Raw genomic sequence first — 16,214 nt, 5'->3', positions numbered from 1 at the left:
GTGTCGTGTTTGGAGTGTTCATTGTGTCGCTTTGTGATCTCTTGCGTTGGCTAGAGTGGGTGCGGCCTTGTTGTTCGGATTTCTGATAGGCTTGGTTGTGGACGTGTGTAGGTGTGCTGTTGATGTGGGCTTAACCCTGTTGTTGTATGTTTTCGTCTAGTTTTTTTTTCTAAAAACTGAACTCTCTTTTCTTAATTAATGAATGAGGTAAAACTTTTGCCTCCGTTCCAAAAAACTATAGTTGCTAAATACATGCAGTGGCTTTGAAATAAAGTTCAAGTTTCCAAGTGACAACATACACCTGCACATATGCAAGCTCGAAAACAACTATGTGGGGATGAATTGTTGCCACTCAAGGCCATGCCATATAGGTGATACAACGACGTTGTTTAGGTGCTATACAATTTTTGGTTGGACATGCAGTCTGGTTAACTTAGGTGGTGTTTATTTGTTTTTTTTAGCTTTTCACTGAGAAAACCTAACAAATTCAAACAAACGGATGGATTTGAGAGGTGGCCTTGCCAAAGCCGAAGCACCGTATAGGCAAAGATGGGAAAGAACGTCTTGAGGTGCTTTGGGGGCGCTTTCCGTATCTTTCCCTTAAAGAGCCGAACAATTTTTTTAACTTTCCCAAGTGTATTTACGTTAGGTGTCCCCGCTGAGCGAAATCAAGTTTTTATCAGTACTACTCTAGCCATAATTGTTTTTCTCTAGATTCTTTTCTTGTTCGCGACAGAACAAAGCGAGGGAGTTCTAGGGTTTATCCTAAATATCGCCCGCGTCACCACCCGCATAGGCCGCTATCGCCACTCCTTCGGTGACCCTCTGCCATCTTCATCCTCGGCCGTTCCCGCCGTCCTCTCAACTAGCCCGACAACCAGACAAGTTACCAAACAATAAAACTTGAAAAAGCATCTTTTGCTGCCCCAACCACAACCCAAATAAACTGGTTTATTCAACATTTGAACATATGGGAAGCCAGAGTATTCGAATGCAAGTTATTAAAGTGGAGTATAAAATAAGGAATGCTACGATATTCAATTCAAATCAAATCATCAAATGGTCGGTGGCCAAAATTCGTGAGATTTTAGCGAAATTGAGCCCTTCTTTCTGGTTGCTCGTCGTCCCGGCACCGCTCCAAGAAAAACCCCACCACGACGTCTCGCATCAACCCAGAAACCCTCTCCATCTCTCCCCGAGCAGCGGCCGCCGGCCACGCCTCAATTCACCGCCCGTTACTGCACCCATCGAGGAGCGCTTCCACGACGTCGCAGCCCGCCGGGATGGAGGCCGCGGCGGCGGCCTCCGACGAAACCCTAGCCGCCATCTTCGCCCAGCTCAAGCCCCACACCACCGCCCTCCTCGACGTCCTCCGCAGCCGCGGCCCCGCCTCCAACTCCGCCGCCGCCTCCTCCCTCCGCGCCATGGCCGCCCTCCTCCGCTCCGCCCCCGCCCCCGCCTTGCAGCTCTGCTTCGAGTATGTATACATCCCCCTCCTCCCCCCTCTGCTGCTTGATGACTAGAGATGGTAATTTTTTGTGTGTGTGTGTGCTTCTTTGGTTTGTGATCTAATCTTGGTGCCATGTGCTTTTCTCTAGATATACGGTGTTTCCCTTGCTCATGCTCCTGGATGCAGCGGTGCTGTGCAGGAAGGAAGGCAAGGCAGCCGGGCAGGGCGTCGGGGAGTCTGACATCACTGATGCCGTTGCTGAAGGCGGGCTCGCCTGCCTTGAGATTCTCCTCTCCAAATGCCGCCTCACCTCAGTCAATCAGGTGATTAATTCCGCTAACTTGATTCTGCACTGTACTCTAGTCTCTAGTAGGATCCTAACTAGAACATGTGAAGTAGCTGCCTACTAAGACTTTGTGTTGGAAATTTTATTTTCGAACAACCATGGACCGTATATTAAAGAACAAACCACATTTCCCCTTTAAGCACATGTTGGGTTGATCATGTGTTTTTTTTTTGTTGTTGTTGTTGAATCCACCCAGTTTTCCACATGTCATATATTTTTGTTTGCTGTGCTAGATGGCTACGTTACTGAAGAAGTTGACTCCTGGGGCAATGCTTTCGCCCACGGAGGCTTCAGAGGAATTCCGCCTAGGCATTATTAGATGTTTCAGAGCCATGATTCTGCAGTTACAACCATGCTCGGATAAGTCCTGTTCGTGTAAGCAAGCAACTGTATTGCCTACAACCCTGACCATTATAAGTTCGGAAGTTTGTGGTGTGGCTCACCAGAAGCACTCTGCAAAACAAGATGAGTGCCTGCTTGCATTCCTGCAATCTCAATATGCTTCAGCTGCTGTGGGACACTGGCTTTCACTTCTTCTTCAGGTATAGTATTTGTCCCTGAATTTGTGAATGGAACTTCTCTTTTCTACTGTCACTTGTTCTTTTGTTGATACAGTACCTTTGCTATCCAGTTACTATATTATTTGTGCACACGATTTCTGTAAGATGTAATCATGTGCTCTAATTTGGTATGTTTTCATATGGAAGTCATCAGATATTGAGGCATCAAGAGGCCACCGAGGCAGTGGAGGTCTTAGAAAGGAGTCATTGCTTGCATTGCGCATTCTTATTGCCAAGGTGAGACCTTCTGTGTTACATCAGCGGTTCGCTAGATGAGAAATTTCTAATGTGTTCAGTCAGAAATGATTAATCATTTATTAACCAAAATCCCACTTTGCTAGTATTTATCCCCCAAAAGCCCCACTGCCAAATTTATTTCATGAAAAGATAAAGGTACAAAAACTGAGGCAATGTGACATGGTTAGCATTGGCATAGGATACGTGTCAGCGTAACAATGTTTGCTCATTTGAAACAAAAAGAATGGGGTATGTTGAACAGTGTAAGACATGCCTAATTTCAGAGATGATTTAAATGTCCAGGATACTCTGATTGCAACAGTAAGAGTCAGCATCACCTTTGTGTTTTGCATATCTGTATCATTCCTGTGGGCATGGTTCCTCTTTGCGTAGAAGGAAGGTTGAGTGTTATTTTTAGCATGGTTCCTGGTGAGAATTTTTTTGTTATTTATGTGGACATTTGGTAAAAGTTGTCTTTCTTGTTTAGGTAGGTTCTGCCGACGCACTCGCTTTTTTCCTGCCTGGTATCGTCAGTCGTCTTGGAAAGCTTCTCTATACATCCAAGACTATGATTAGTGGTGCTGCTGGGAGTGCTTTGAGCATTGAGCAAGCCGTTCTTGGATTGACCGAGGCTTTGATGATAGTCCTATGTGACAAGGAAAATTTAAGCGCACTTGATATGCCTAGTGACAATAGTTCTACCTGTTTTTCTGGTGGTTCAAGTGACCATGTATTGCAGAAGCTTCGCCAATTGCCAACGAAAAATGAATCTAAACAGATAGGCAATGCTGAAACTACGGAAGACACTATCTCTGATGTCAGCAAGAACTCTGCTGATAGAAGATCATTGCATGTAAAACGTACAAGAAAATGGCTTGAGGAAACGACTAGTAATATTGATAAGTTGTTCTCAGCCACATTTCCACATGTATGTTTACCCCCTCCCCCGCCCCCTCCACACCACCTGTGCATATTGTATGTTAGTCACCCTTGTAAGCCAGTTTAATATTGTATCATTCTTCCAGCTTTCTATTCATCCATCTGAGAAAGTAAGGAGGTCGGTGGTTAATGGTGTAAGGGGGCTATTGTCTAGTTGCAGCTACACATTAACGAGAAGCAAGATGTTACTGGTGGTAAGTTTTAAAATCTAATTTTTCCTGTCACTTGTGAAAAGCATAATAAAATGCTGGATCTGTAGTTGTACTCACAAGTTCTAAAACTTTGCCATCACTATGCAACATGTCTTTTTAAATTCATACACCATGTGTGCATTCTTATCTTTGGCCCAGACACCCCTCAAAAAAGACAACAACAACAACAACATCAAAGCCTTTTTCCCAAGCAAGTTGGGGTAGGCTAGATATGAAACCCAATAGAAACCCCACTAAAAAGGAAACAACTATATTTGGCTCAGCTAGCATTCTCCACATACTTGACTGGAAGCTCTATTTATTTTAACTTCACAAATGTAATATCAGGAGTGCTTATGTGTTCTAGCATGCGATGATACGGCAGCTGTGTCCGAGGCTGCGCAAGATTCTCTTGATCATCTTTTTATGAAGGGTCAGAGTTTTCTGTCAGAAAATGAAGTTTCTGACATATTTACCAGGTTTGTGTTATTTATTTGCTAGAAACAACATAGTTTACAGTGGAATCAAAGTTCTCAACTTCTTTCATGTGAAACAGACTGCTTGAAAAGTTACCACAATTGGTACTTGGAAGTGAGGAGATCACTGCACTTTCGCATGCTAGGAAACTCTTGGCTCTAACTTTCTATGCTGGCCCTCAGTTTCTGATAAATCATCTTCATCGCTCTCCTGTAAGTTCCTCACATTCCTTTCTTTAGATCAATGACTCTTCGGTTGACTTTTGACTTGATTTTGATTGCACTGACAGGTTGCTGCTGCTCGCTTCTTTGATTGTTTGGGTATATGCATTAGTCACGGCTCACAGTTTTCTGGTTCCATGGATAAGCTAATTGTATCGAAGCCACTATCTGTTGGGTATCTGTATTCAGTTGCTGAGTTAAAGAGTGGTGCCTATCCTAAATATATAAGTCATAGTTCTCAGCATGCTACATCTTCATCCATAGCCCCAAAGATATCTGTTCTCCGAGATGATGGTTCATCAAATGCACATGGTACAGTTGAGTATGAGCTCCCTCATGTACCTCCGTGGTTTGTTCATGCAAGTAGCCAGAGGCTATACTTTGCTCTGGCTGGAATGGTTAGGCTTGTTGGTCTATCAACAGTCTCAGGTAATTTGTCAACTATTTTGAATGCTTGCCAGATTTAGGAGCTGTCCTGCTTGTTGGCTGTTACAGCGATGCAATTTATTACACTGGAGTCTTGACTTTTCATGTTTTGTTGCTTATGATGTTGCTAGGGCAAGGAACCAGCACATCTTTATCTGTTTTTGTTGATATTCTCCTCAATCAGTTCCGGAGGTTGAGCACTGAGCTGCGCGCCAAAGACACTCAGAGATATGGTGTGCAGAGGTGGTACATGAAGAGTGATTCTGGACAAATACTACGCCAGGCAAGCGCTGCTGTTTGCATGCTCAATGAGCTCATATATGGTCTGTCAGATCAGTCTCTCTGTATATGTTTACAGTTATTCAACAGGAGTTCAGCACAAGTGGTACCTGGTCAAAATGATAAAACTTCATCTGCTGGACATAGAGGAGTTACTGATAGCAGAGTAGTTTGGAAGATAAGTGAGGAAATGGGAACTAAAGATGACATTATTCACTGTATTGGCAGTATTCTACATGAGTATATGTCTCCAGAAGTATGGGATCTTCCAACAGAACAGAACTCTGAGCTATGCCTGGGAGAAATCAGTCTTCCATTGCATTTATTCCGTGATACCACTGCTCTGCAACAAGTAATTATGCATCGCTGCACTTCGTCAATATATTTGTTAAAGTTCTTTCTCTGCTTGTTCCAATTTCAACTGCATTTCAAGCTTTGTTCTGCATCAGGTAATGCTTGATGGGATTGGAGTCTTTGGTATCATCCTTGGTCAAGATTTTGCACGTAGTGGGTTTATGCACTCTTCACTTTATCTTCTACTCCGGAAACTTATCAGCTCAAGTGCACAGATTAGAATTGCGTCAGATGCTGTCTTAAGAACACTTGCTACTTCTGGTGGTTACTCTACGGTAATTCATTGCCTTATTTCATTCAAGATTCTGCTACCGTTATCATTAGAATTTCCATTTATGCTTTTCGTCGTGTGCAGGTTGGCCAATTTGTTGTGGCGAATGCCGATTACATTGTTGACTCTCTTTGCAGACAATTGCGCCACCTAGACCTCAACCCCCATGTTCCTGATATTCTTGCGTCCATGCTGTCTTATATTGGTGCTTCTCGTGACATTTTACCATTTTTGGAAGAACCGGTATGATAACGATGGTTATGAATCTTTCCCTTTTTTCTTGTCTTTTACATGGCCTAGTGCTACTGTACTTTGCATATAAGGCCGTATACAATGCAAGATGCTTAGAGGAGGGTTCTTACAAAAATAAACCAACCTTTTCCTTAAGCACTAGTGCTTATTTGTATAGGAGAGGTGCTTAGTTAGGTTTCTCTCTAGTATAAATAAGCACCAGTGCTTAAAATAAAAACCAGTTCATTTTTCTAAGCACTTCCCTATGCACCTCCCATTGTACATGCCCTAAGAAGAGTGCATTGTGAAACATCTGTAGTTGCTAATTAGTCAAATCGATTGGCACTTTCCTTTTTGATCATACTAAGAGGACATGGTGCTCATAAGAAAGTAAAGGAGAAGTGGTGACCTTTAATCAAAACAAAGCAAGATTCTCTTCTAATGATTGAAGCAAATTCCATGTGTTAAATCTCATTGCAATACATGTAATTCTACAGATGCGGGCAGTTTCTTCAGAGCTGGAGGTTCTTGGTAGGCATGATCACCCACATCTAACTGTTCCTTTTCTGAAGGTATTGTGATTTACAGTTACAAATTTTGATATCCTGTGATGGCTGCTTGATTATTTTATTAAAATAGTATTTGCATTTCCAGCACATGTATATTGTTTTATTCGTGGTTTCAAGTTTGAATTACTGGTCTTACCATTTTAACTATCCAATGCTACTGGCAAGGTTTTAAGTCTCTCTTAAGGCTGTTCATCAACAGTTCTTAAAACCAATCAAACAGTGTAGGGAAGTGCATGCAGCTGTTCTGTGTAGGGGATGGTGTCTTTAGGCATTGACATGGTTTGCATCCAATATGTTGATGGACACTTCTACTCCCTCCGGTCTCTTTTAATTGACTCGGATTTAGTACAAAGTTGTACTAAATCCGAGTCAATTAAAAGAGACCGGAGGGAGTAGTTTTCACTCCTCATGTCATGAACAAGGGTTTGATAGTCTTTCTATGGTTTGCGTTATCTTGATTATTGAGTCAGCAAGTTAGAGTACGTTAATACTAGTACATTCCACATATATACGTTGTCAGTTATAATTGGGCTACCATCTAATGTGTAGGAGGTGATGATAACTAAATGGTCAAACGGATAGTGGCACAAAGTGACTACTAACCCTCCGTCCAAAAATATAAGGCATATAATTTTAGTCAAAAGTCAACATCTTCTAAGTTTGACCAAGTTTATACAAAAAAAAATGAACATCTAGAATACTAAATCAATATCAATAGATTCACCATAAATTATATTTTTCTCAATATGTCGATTCAATATTGTAGATCTGTTATTTTTTCCGTGAATATTTGGTCAAAGTTAGTAGGGTAATAGGGTTTGACTTTTGACTAACCTTATACGCCTTATATTTGGGACAGAGGGAGTACTACTACCTCTGTTCCAAATTAAGTGTCGCAGCTTTGGTCTAGATACAGTGCGTTTTATCGTAGGTCCGCTCATTTTGGAAAAAAGTTGTGACACTTAATTTGGAAGGGATGGAGTATGTTCTTTTTATTGGCATCCAAGCAGTGAAATTAGAATCTCACTATGGCTGTTTTTCTTCTGATAGAGTATACAAGTATGACTTTTGTCTACAAATTTTGTATAAATTTCCATATCAATTAAAGCCAAATGTTTAGCTCTGATTTTCTTCATCTCTTGTAGTATTACTGTTGTGTGCATTGGTGCATGCATAATTCAGGACCACCTGTTTACTTTCTTTTCATCTCTTCCTTTAGTCATGTTTTGCTTATACATGTTTCACTGAGCATATTCTTTTTTATTTTGGGTTTCTCTAGGCAGTTTCTGAGATTGCTAAGGCATGTAGTCACGAATCTATTAGTTTACCAGATGAGGTGCAATCATTTTATGTGAAGGTCAGAACAGAAGGTCAAGCAGTCCAAAATTCGGTAGAGAAGAGAAGAGGAACTAGTGTAACGGCTGGTAATAGTTTGACATGACCCAATTTTGTTTGTCTGCATCTTCTACAGCAGCAGTTCATCTCTATTTTTCCTTCACCATACCATCATGTTCATGTTCCCCAGAAAAAAAGGGTTTAGATGGTTACTTTGTTCATGAACCCTTATTCACGTAGTTGCTGTCTCATAATCTATTTTTGTGGTTCCACCAGAAGCAACGGATGTTGATGCTCAACCTGAATTTCTTTGTTTGGAATACTGGGAGGATTTACTTTGCAAGCTAAATGATATGAGAAGATACAGAAGAATAGTTGGATCTCTTGTTGGGTCTTGCTTATATGCTTCCACCCCACTTCTCTCCTCGACCAAGGAATCAGCATGTCTCGTGGCCCTTGACATTGTGGAGGTATTTTTTCTTTCTTTTTCTGATTATATGACAGTGCATTGTGACAAGTGTAGTTTCTGATTCTATTTAATAGGATATTTGTGGGGACATTTATAGGTTTCTTTGTTTTACCATGTATTTTGCTGGCCATTTTGTTTGGTACTATCTTTTGGTCATCTTTTGTAATGGCATCCTGCATACCAGTCTCATATATGCATTTTCATTTGTTTTTAGGATTAATAGAACTGAGCATACACTCCATTTGACTGCTTTTGAAAACTTGCTACCTTATTTTACTTGGCAGCATATAGTTCTTAGATGTCATTCTGTTGTCAATTAGTATATATTGAATAAAAGCAAAACAAATAAAATGCATTCAGCGATTCATTGACAAACAAAAGTTGCTTGGAGACTTCTTTCACATCCTGACAATGGAATTTTCTCTGGCATTTCTTGTCACACTAAAACCATTTTCTGCCATGTGCAGAACGCTGTTGTATCTATCGCCAAGGTTGAGGAGGCTTATAAGTGTGAAATTGAAAGCAAAGCTGTTATTAGTGAGGTGGTCCAGCTTTTGTCCTTGGATGAACTTCTTGATGATATGGACAGCGCTGAAGATGTTGACGAGAATAGACTACCCCCAGCTATGAACAAACTATGGCCATACTTCGTTATCTGTCTTAAGAACAAGATCTCAGTGGTGTAGTTTCTTCACATCTGATATTTTTTTTTGCATCGTGTAAATCATTTCTATTATTACTTGCTTCTTTAGTTTTCTAGAATAAATGCTTACATATATGTACTCCCTCCGGTCCAAATTACTTGTCGCAGACCTGCGACAAGTAATTTGAGGGAGTAGTTGGCTTCCTAAATCATACCATACATTGATGTTAATATGTTATGCCTCATTGCTCACTATCATGAAGTCATGGTGGAGGGCTTTGAATACACAGGAGCATTTGGCATCATCCAATCAATGAGCCACATGTTCTTTTGACCAGAATCAGATATAGGGCCTTGGTAGATTCCTGTATCATATCTGAGTTCAGCACCTCATTTGCCTTTTATGTTCTTGGATCCAACGGATTCCTATAGCTACTTCGGAATCCAGATATTATGTGTGAATATGATCAAACTCAAATACCATTCCATATTTATTGCTCATAGCCTGCAACACATGTTACTTATCCTAGCCAAGTAGCCCTGCCTAGTGACAACTATTTCATAGCCTCCCGTCCCGAGCAAACGTCGAGAGCAGGGTGTTGAGCCAAAAAGATGAGAACTCTGAAGTTAATAGACTTGCATGGTTGCATCCTTGTAACTTAGCCCAACATTGTTGTTCTTTCAATATTTGTTCTGGAGCACCTATATATGTTCAATATTATTTGTATCACCTTATATGTTTGCTCCTGTCATTGAATGCTAGATTCATTTGTAATTTGCTAGTCATGGAACATATGCTCTCCAATTGACTGAAACATGAGATTCCAATTTATGGCATGAATTTGCAACATTTGTTTCTACATGAAGTGGACCACCTATATCCATTTTTTTATTGGGCTTCGATCTGGAATTTCCTTTGACCTAATTGGATTAAAATTTGCTCTTGACACGAAAATATTGAATCTATGAGTTGCTAGACTGGTTAAGTTTCAGTTACCTGTTTCTGTATTTCCAGTCTTAATGTGTGAGTTATATATGATATCTGCTCTTACTGCAATAAGGTTTCTGCAGGCTGTTGTCAGAAGATGCACAGAAGTGTTGGGCAGAACCATTCAGATATGTGGTGGCGATTTTTTTATACGCCGGTTTCATAAGGATGGATATATTATTTGGAGGTTGTTGGCCTTGTCTCCGTTCAAACGGAAAACACTGTCATTGATGGATGAGAAAGCAATTATTTTACCATATAGGAATACCTCACTTACCTCGGAGGAACCTATGGCTGAGATCTCCAGCCAAAAGATTCAGATCGCAGTCCTGGACATGATCACTGAGATATCTTCCAATAAAAGAAGTGCCATTGCACTGGAAAGTGTATTAAAGAAGATCTGTGGCCTTGTTGTAGGGATTGCTTATAGTGGTTTGATAGGTTTGCGTGAAGCTGCTATAAGGGCATTGACAGGACTTGCCTGTATGGATGCTGACCTCGTGTGGCTTCTTCTGGCAGATGTATATCATTCACTGAACCAAAGGGATATGCCCTTACCACCTATCCAAGATCTGGTGGAGCTATGTGATCTTTTGCCTCCTCCAATGTCTTCAAGAGAGTACCTCTTTGTGCAGTATGGTGGTGATGGTGTTAGATATGATATAGACCCTTCTTCTGTGCATGAGGTGTTCAAAAGGATGGAGGATGCGGTCTTCAAATGATATCCTGGAACCACACAGCTTTGTCAACTGGATTATGGTCTCGTGGATCTGCTGTTGGCATATGCAACGTCTTGGAGAGGACATTTGTGTCCCACTGTCTCAATTTTGAGGTCAGTCATGAAACTTAACCTTGATCCCCCTCTGTTATTGCTTGTAAATCAAGGTTTCTTACACTAGGAAATTTGGAAAGCACCTACATGAATGAGAGAACAGAATAACAACGACGAACACTCACAATGTGTTTCTGCATTATGGAAACTGTTCCTCAATGAAAACTTTTTTTTTTTGAAACCTTGGACAGTAGGGTGAGAAACCCTACTGACTTAATGCATTAAAAAAGGTGATAAAAGTAACATATGTACAAGTGAGGAAGAGTTAGGGGTGAAAGCTAAAGGGAGCTAACTATAGATGAAATAAAGGGGTGTTGCTCCTGCTTAGTCCTATGAACCAGCAAACTGAAATCCTCCTTAAAGCTAGTTTTCCAAGTATTTAAATCTGGAGAAAGCCCTTTAAAGTGTAGGTTGTTCCTGATTTTCCAGATATTCCCAGCTCCCACCATAAAAATTTACATGAACATAGGCTTCTTCCAAATCTGTTTCCCTTGGGATACTATCTGCAATCTGTTTCCAAGTGTAGTCAAATGTAAATTGAGACTAGCCCAGCAGAGGCCTGCAAAACTGCAGTGAAAAAAGAGATGTTCCACTGTTTCCTCTGGCGGATTATGGCAGATCATGCATTTGAAACCCGAGTCCAGTTTCATATTCCTCCTCAACATATTTCTGGTGTTTAATCTATCTGAGAAGAGAAACCAGCAAAATAATTTTATCTTTGGAGTGCACTTTGATTTCCAAATCCAATTGAAAACTATTTTTATTAAACTGTTTGAGAACTAGATTATATTTTCTGATGAGGGAGTCGTGGATTAGTGCTTTAGTGATATCGTTTAATCTTCGCTTGGAAACATCTTGTTGGTTTACTACTGCTGCTGGGCTGCTGGCGCTCATAGTTTTGACTAAACATCCATACAAGACAGACTATTTATTTTTCCCAGTTCCTTGTTATTTTTCACATACGTGGATGCTACTGTTATGGTTGTCAATAGTGACGCACCACAGGAGACTTAACTATTTATTTCAATAATCCTATTAAGGTGGAAGATCGTGTATGCTTTCTGTATAATTGAATCAACAATATTAATCTAGCAGGTATCTTATGTACTACGTATTGCCTAAACTTCTTCTGGTCTAGACACAAACAATTGAATCAAATTATGAATGACCACTTCCTCTCATGTTGAAAAAAATTGAACCAGCATTTTTTAACCATTCTATGGAACTCCATAGATATTTTAGGATGGCCATAATAAGTGGTAATGTTTTTTGTGCAGAAATCATGGTGAGGGGTGAACTGTAACCACAAGATAACTTTTTTGCCGTGAGCAGATGAAAAATGTGATCTAAGTTATGTATATGTGATGCTGTCTGCCATCTGTATGTACCTTCAAGTCATCCGATGAAGGGGCGCAACCACTCGTGACCTGGAACTGTTGTACCATAACAACTGTAGAAAACAACGACAGTTTTGTTTTCACAGGGAAACACTTCTGTAACTTAGTTTAAAGATAGAAAGAAAAGTGGAGATATTTTAGGATGTTCTCTAGGAAGTAGTTATATCTGCCTGACACACTTCAGATTGTTGAGAAACACTGTCTTGCCATCATATCCTGAGTTTTATTTGTATCTGAAGTGTGGCATGCGCCAGTTGTCAATGTAGATGCAAACAAGTTTCCATAAGAAACAGTTGACCGCATGAGTTGATTCCATGGGTTTTGTACATGGAAATTATAATTCCGACCACAAAGTAAGTGAATTGTATCTCAAGATGGCAATGGCGCTAGTTTGCCAGGACAGAACTCCATATCCTGTTGCCCGCCCCTGAATATATCCATATGGCGCAATGTCTTTATGTTGATTGGTTGGGGCGGTTGCCTGTGGTCGCATGGAGGCGGGGTGCAGCTGGAGTAGATGGCAAAGCCAGGATTGTATCGCCCCAAGGATTGTTGCCAGATTTATAGCCTCCTCCATAGGTTTAAGTTTTTGTTGAATGGAGGCAAAAGTTTTGCCTTATTCATTAATTCCATTAATTGAAAAAGAGTGCTCTTTTAAAGAGAAAATCAAGCGAAAACCTACAACAAAACGGTTAAGCTCATCCAAACATCACATCCACAGACACTCACATTCAAGTCTAACAGAGACCCAACAGGACCAAACCCACACTAGCCAACACAAGAGATCATAAAGCGACGAACGAAAAACTCCAAACACGACTTCCCGATGCCGCGCCGAGAAAGATAGGTCAAGACAACAGCCACACGGCCAGCAGCCGCAGCAACAACTTGCCTTCATGATACGCACGATCACACCCCAGCCTCCGAAGGAATCACGTTGTTCATAACTTATAAGCACCATCAACGTTCAGTTTCAGTACATCTGCACTTGAAGGTTCCCATCTGGTCGGATTAGGAGAAATTTATCTCTATCAGACTCAGAATTCCAGGGAGAATCGGCAGCCAGACTCGTAGTCGTAGCTCGAAGTACAGTATCTGCAGCTACTGAAAGTTCTCACGAATTTTATTTCTCCGGTTCCACCATGTCCACTACATTGCCAGGATTTCCACTCACGCTCGTTCATCAAGAGCACGTCCTGAATGCATCACATTCTAGTAGTTTCTCCCTAACATGAAGCATATTCGTTCTTTACAAGGGACTGGGGGTTTTGGGGCCCGGCAATCGAGAATTTGGGTTCAGGGCCACTAACATGTGGACCCAGCATCTCAACATGTATTGGATTAAATCTAGATCACCATGTCCAGAGTATCCACGGGTACTCAGATCCATGTATTGTAACCAGGTAATTCCTGCCATGTTGCCCAGGTATTTTAAATTTAGTTGCGTGACCTGTCCATTACTGCTCTTTCATAACATCGAAATGTGCACTACTAGTAGTTAACAAAGAGAAGATAGGTTAGTTGATTCGGTATTGGGGTGCTCCAGACTTCAAAAACTATCAGAAATTTGTGTATAACAAGACATGAAGAATTCTGCATTGTAGTCGTGAATTTCAACCTTGCAGATATGAATATTGGTACTATCTATTACATATGTGCGGTCAATCTAGTAAAGAGCTCCCCTCTTTGGCAAGAACAAACAGGCCGCCTCCATCACCTCTAGAAATCCTCAAGTCTTTGTCCAGGTAGGTTGTCAAAAGCCAGGACTTGGCCCTGTTGTTGCCGGGAATAGGTACCTTGAGGGGTGGCTGCCCAGAGATGGACCCGGCTATGCTAGCAAAGGCTTGCTGCAGAGGATTCAGCAGCTGCTGTACAGACTCCAGGCTGATCTTCTGCCCGAATATGGCGATTTGGTTAGGAAGATTGACTGATGATGATATCTCTGGTGGCTGGAAGCTCCCCTCTTTGAATTGGACCTTCAAGAAAACAATAATTAACATGTCAGTTTCACATATCTACATGGTGAATGGCAGAAAATGTAACCGATGGAAACATCATAAGAAATCTTAATAACCATGATGTACACCACAAATATCTGATTACACAGAGATTTGCTACATGGCATCATGGTGTACACCATATCTAGGAAAATGACATGTCCACGGCAAATCGTATGTCTGTTGAGCACTTCTGTACTTGGTTGTAGGCTTGTAGACATGCGTGCTTAGTATCTGTCAATCTATGTCACAACAGAAAGGGGCCTCTCACACCACATTGTTATTTTTTTACTTTTCCACATTTTTGAAAAAAAGGTAGGTAGATGCAACTAGCAAAACAATTTGAAGCGGCAACACACTAAATGTGTAATATTACAATATGGTGCTTCAAAATATTAAAGAACCAATGCAGCAATCAAAGAGACTAGCATAACTGCATAACATTCATGAGAAGCAAGTCTGTACCTCAATCCTTGATGGACTTTGTGCCTCAAAAGAAGCGGTTGCGCTGAACGAAAAGGAAGCGAATGGAGTCGAAATAGTTGAAGCGTTGACTATCGTCAAGCTTCTCGAGTCAATTTCTTGAGATATCTTCTCAACTTTGGAGAATGGCGTTGCCCCAGCCAGCAGAATCGGCAGGAGCTCAGAATATGCCGTGTACCTGAAAGTTGATGGCCATGAACAATTAAGTAGGTGCAAGTAACTGACTCTGACTGGACCCTCATTGCAAAGATAGGATAAAACTGGCATTGAGAATTCTACGTAGGAGAATTTGGTCTGCTGCTTCCATGGAACAAGTCAAGAGCAGTATAAACAGTACACTGCTTACAAACAATACAAGCAGCTAAAATTCAGTCAGTTGCTAAAATTCAAATGAAGTGTTTCGCTGTCATTTATTATTTACTGACACTCGAAGCTGAATACTACTACTACCAGCTAGTAGTAATTGAGAGTGGGAAGTGAGAAGGCTTACAGCAGTATCCAGTTCCCGTCGAGGAGGTCGGGCGCCTGAACTGGCGCGGTGGTGGGATTGGCGGCCTCGAGCTGGGCCACGAGCTCCACGACCTCCCCCCTGACCTCCGCGGACGCCTGGAGGCCCAGGCCGGAGCCGTACACCGTGTCCGCCAAGCACCGCTTCAGCTCCTCCAGAACGCCGTCCTCCTCCGGAGCCGGAGCCGGCGTGGGCGTGGGCTTGGGGTCGCCGCCCCACTCGTCGTCGTTGGTGGGGGCATCGGCGCCGGAGGGCTGCTCGGGCTCGAGCACGCCTGGCTCGCCCCACTCGTCGGCGACGACGGGGCGCGAGTTGGGCGACGGGGAGGCGGGGGGCTCACGGCCCCATTCGTCGTCGTCGACCGTGGGGTCGGGGATCCCGGCGTTTGGGGGAGTGCCCCCAGCGGCGAGGCGGACGGGGAGGCGGAGGCGGCGGGGCCGGAGGCCGCCGACGCGGACACGCGCGGCGGCGGCGGTGGCGGTGGGGTTGGGGGAGAGGAGTAGGAGGGACGCGTGGGCGGCGTGGCAGGAGGCGAAGAGGGGAGCCATGGATGAACGAGCGAATGAATGAATGATTCCACTGCTCTGTCTGTTGGCCTCTAGTCACTTGTGTGGGCGGGCGAGGAGACGACAGCTCAAACGCCGATTTTCTTCTTCCGATTTACTGGAGCATTGCCAGCAAAAGAAAATCCAGTTGCTTTCTGAATTCTGAGACCTTGGATTCGTCTCAAGATCCACGCGATTATTCTTTCCAATGCGACGAGCCGACAATGAACCCGTAGAGACACGCAGGTGCCTATACTCTCTTTATTTCAAAGAGAAATGAACTACAGTAGTAACTTTTTCTAAAATAATGATGCCATTGGTTTATTTTGTTCAACTAAAGAGGATAGATGATACCCAATTGTTAACTCACTTGCATCTCTAACCTGAAAGCATGGTGCGATAAAGAGTAGAAGTTAGTTAATCTAGGAGGTCACATGCACACGACAATGCCACCAAGTCCACAACT

At 42.2% G+C, this 16,214-nt stretch overlaps 2 protein-coding genes across 3 annotated transcripts; one reads left to right on the top strand and one right to left on the bottom strand.

The window, feature by feature from the left end:
* The first annotated feature begins 1,116 nt into the window (after nucleotides 1-1,116).
* On the top strand, nucleotides 1,117-12,558 carry LOC127311355 (uncharacterized). 2 transcript variants are annotated; one of them, XM_071819653.1, is made up of 18 exons: nucleotides 1,117-1,477; nucleotides 1,599-1,773; nucleotides 2,030-2,338; nucleotides 2,504-2,593; nucleotides 3,081-3,521; nucleotides 3,619-3,726; nucleotides 4,072-4,202; nucleotides 4,280-4,412; nucleotides 4,490-4,850; nucleotides 4,979-5,478; nucleotides 5,576-5,755; nucleotides 5,836-5,994; nucleotides 6,480-6,554; nucleotides 7,831-7,975; nucleotides 8,166-8,356; nucleotides 8,823-9,035; nucleotides 10,070-10,818; nucleotides 12,096-12,558. In XM_071819653.1, the coding sequence occupies exons 1-17, from the start codon at nucleotides 1,284-1,286 to the stop codon at nucleotides 10,706-10,708; spliced, it is 4,044 nt and encodes a 1,347-aa protein (XP_071675754.1). In that variant the 5' UTR covers nucleotides 1,117-1,283; the 3' UTR covers nucleotides 10,709-10,818; nucleotides 12,096-12,558. The 2 variants fall into 2 exon arrangements, with proteins under 2 accessions (XP_071675754.1, XP_051197741.1); XM_051341781.2 differs by having other exon boundaries at nucleotides 1,119-1,477; nucleotides 8,163-8,356.
* Nucleotides 12,559-13,736: 1,178 nt separating this feature from the next.
* Nucleotides 13,737-15,805, bottom strand: LOC127311350 (probable plastid-lipid-associated protein 3, chloroplastic). The gene is made up of 3 exons (XM_051341769.2): nucleotides 15,186-15,805; nucleotides 14,678-14,873; nucleotides 13,737-14,191 (listed from the first exon to the last, which is right to left on the bottom strand). Exons 1-3 carry the CDS (start codon nucleotides 15,749-15,751, stop codon nucleotides 13,877-13,879), a joined length of 1,077 nt encoding a protein of 358 aa, XP_051197729.1. The 5' UTR covers nucleotides 15,752-15,805; the 3' UTR covers nucleotides 13,737-13,876.
* Between the last annotated feature and the right edge of the window lie 409 nt (nucleotides 15,806-16,214).

Source organism: Lolium perenne, chromosome 1, assembly GCF_019359855.2.
Source record: "Lolium perenne isolate Kyuss_39 chromosome 1, Kyuss_2.0, whole genome shotgun sequence".
Taxonomy (NCBI): Eukaryota; Viridiplantae; Streptophyta; class Magnoliopsida; order Poales; family Poaceae; genus Lolium; species Lolium perenne.
The sequence above is the reverse complement of the archived record's forward strand: the minus strand, read 5'-3'. Positions and strand labels throughout refer to the sequence as shown.

Bases quoted from the DNA above. Each gene is read 5' to 3' on its own strand.
- LOC127311355 (XM_051341781.2), top strand. From the start codon at position 1,284: ATGGAGGCCGCGGCGGCGGCCTCCGACGAAACCCTAGCCGCCATCTTC. The intron at 5,479-5,575 runs GTAATTATGCAT...GTTCTGCATCAG, and splicing joins ATACCACTGCTCTGCAACAA to GTAATGCTTGATGGGATTGG. The intron at 8,357-8,822 runs GTATTTTTTCTT...TGCCATGTGCAG, and splicing joins TGGCCCTTGACATTGTGGAG to AACGCTGTTGTATCTATCGC.
- LOC127311350 (XM_051341769.2), bottom strand. From the start codon at position 15,751: ATGGCTCCCCTCTTCGCCTCCTGCCACGCCGCCCACGCGTCCCTCCTA. The intron at 14,874-15,185 runs GTAAGCCTTCTC...ATCAACTTTCAG, and splicing joins GACGGGAACTGGATACTGCT to GTACACGGCATATTCTGAGC. The intron at 14,192-14,677 runs GTACAGACTTGC...GTTTTCTTGAAG, and splicing joins AAAGTCCATCAAGGATTGAG to GTCCAATTCAAAGAGGGGAG.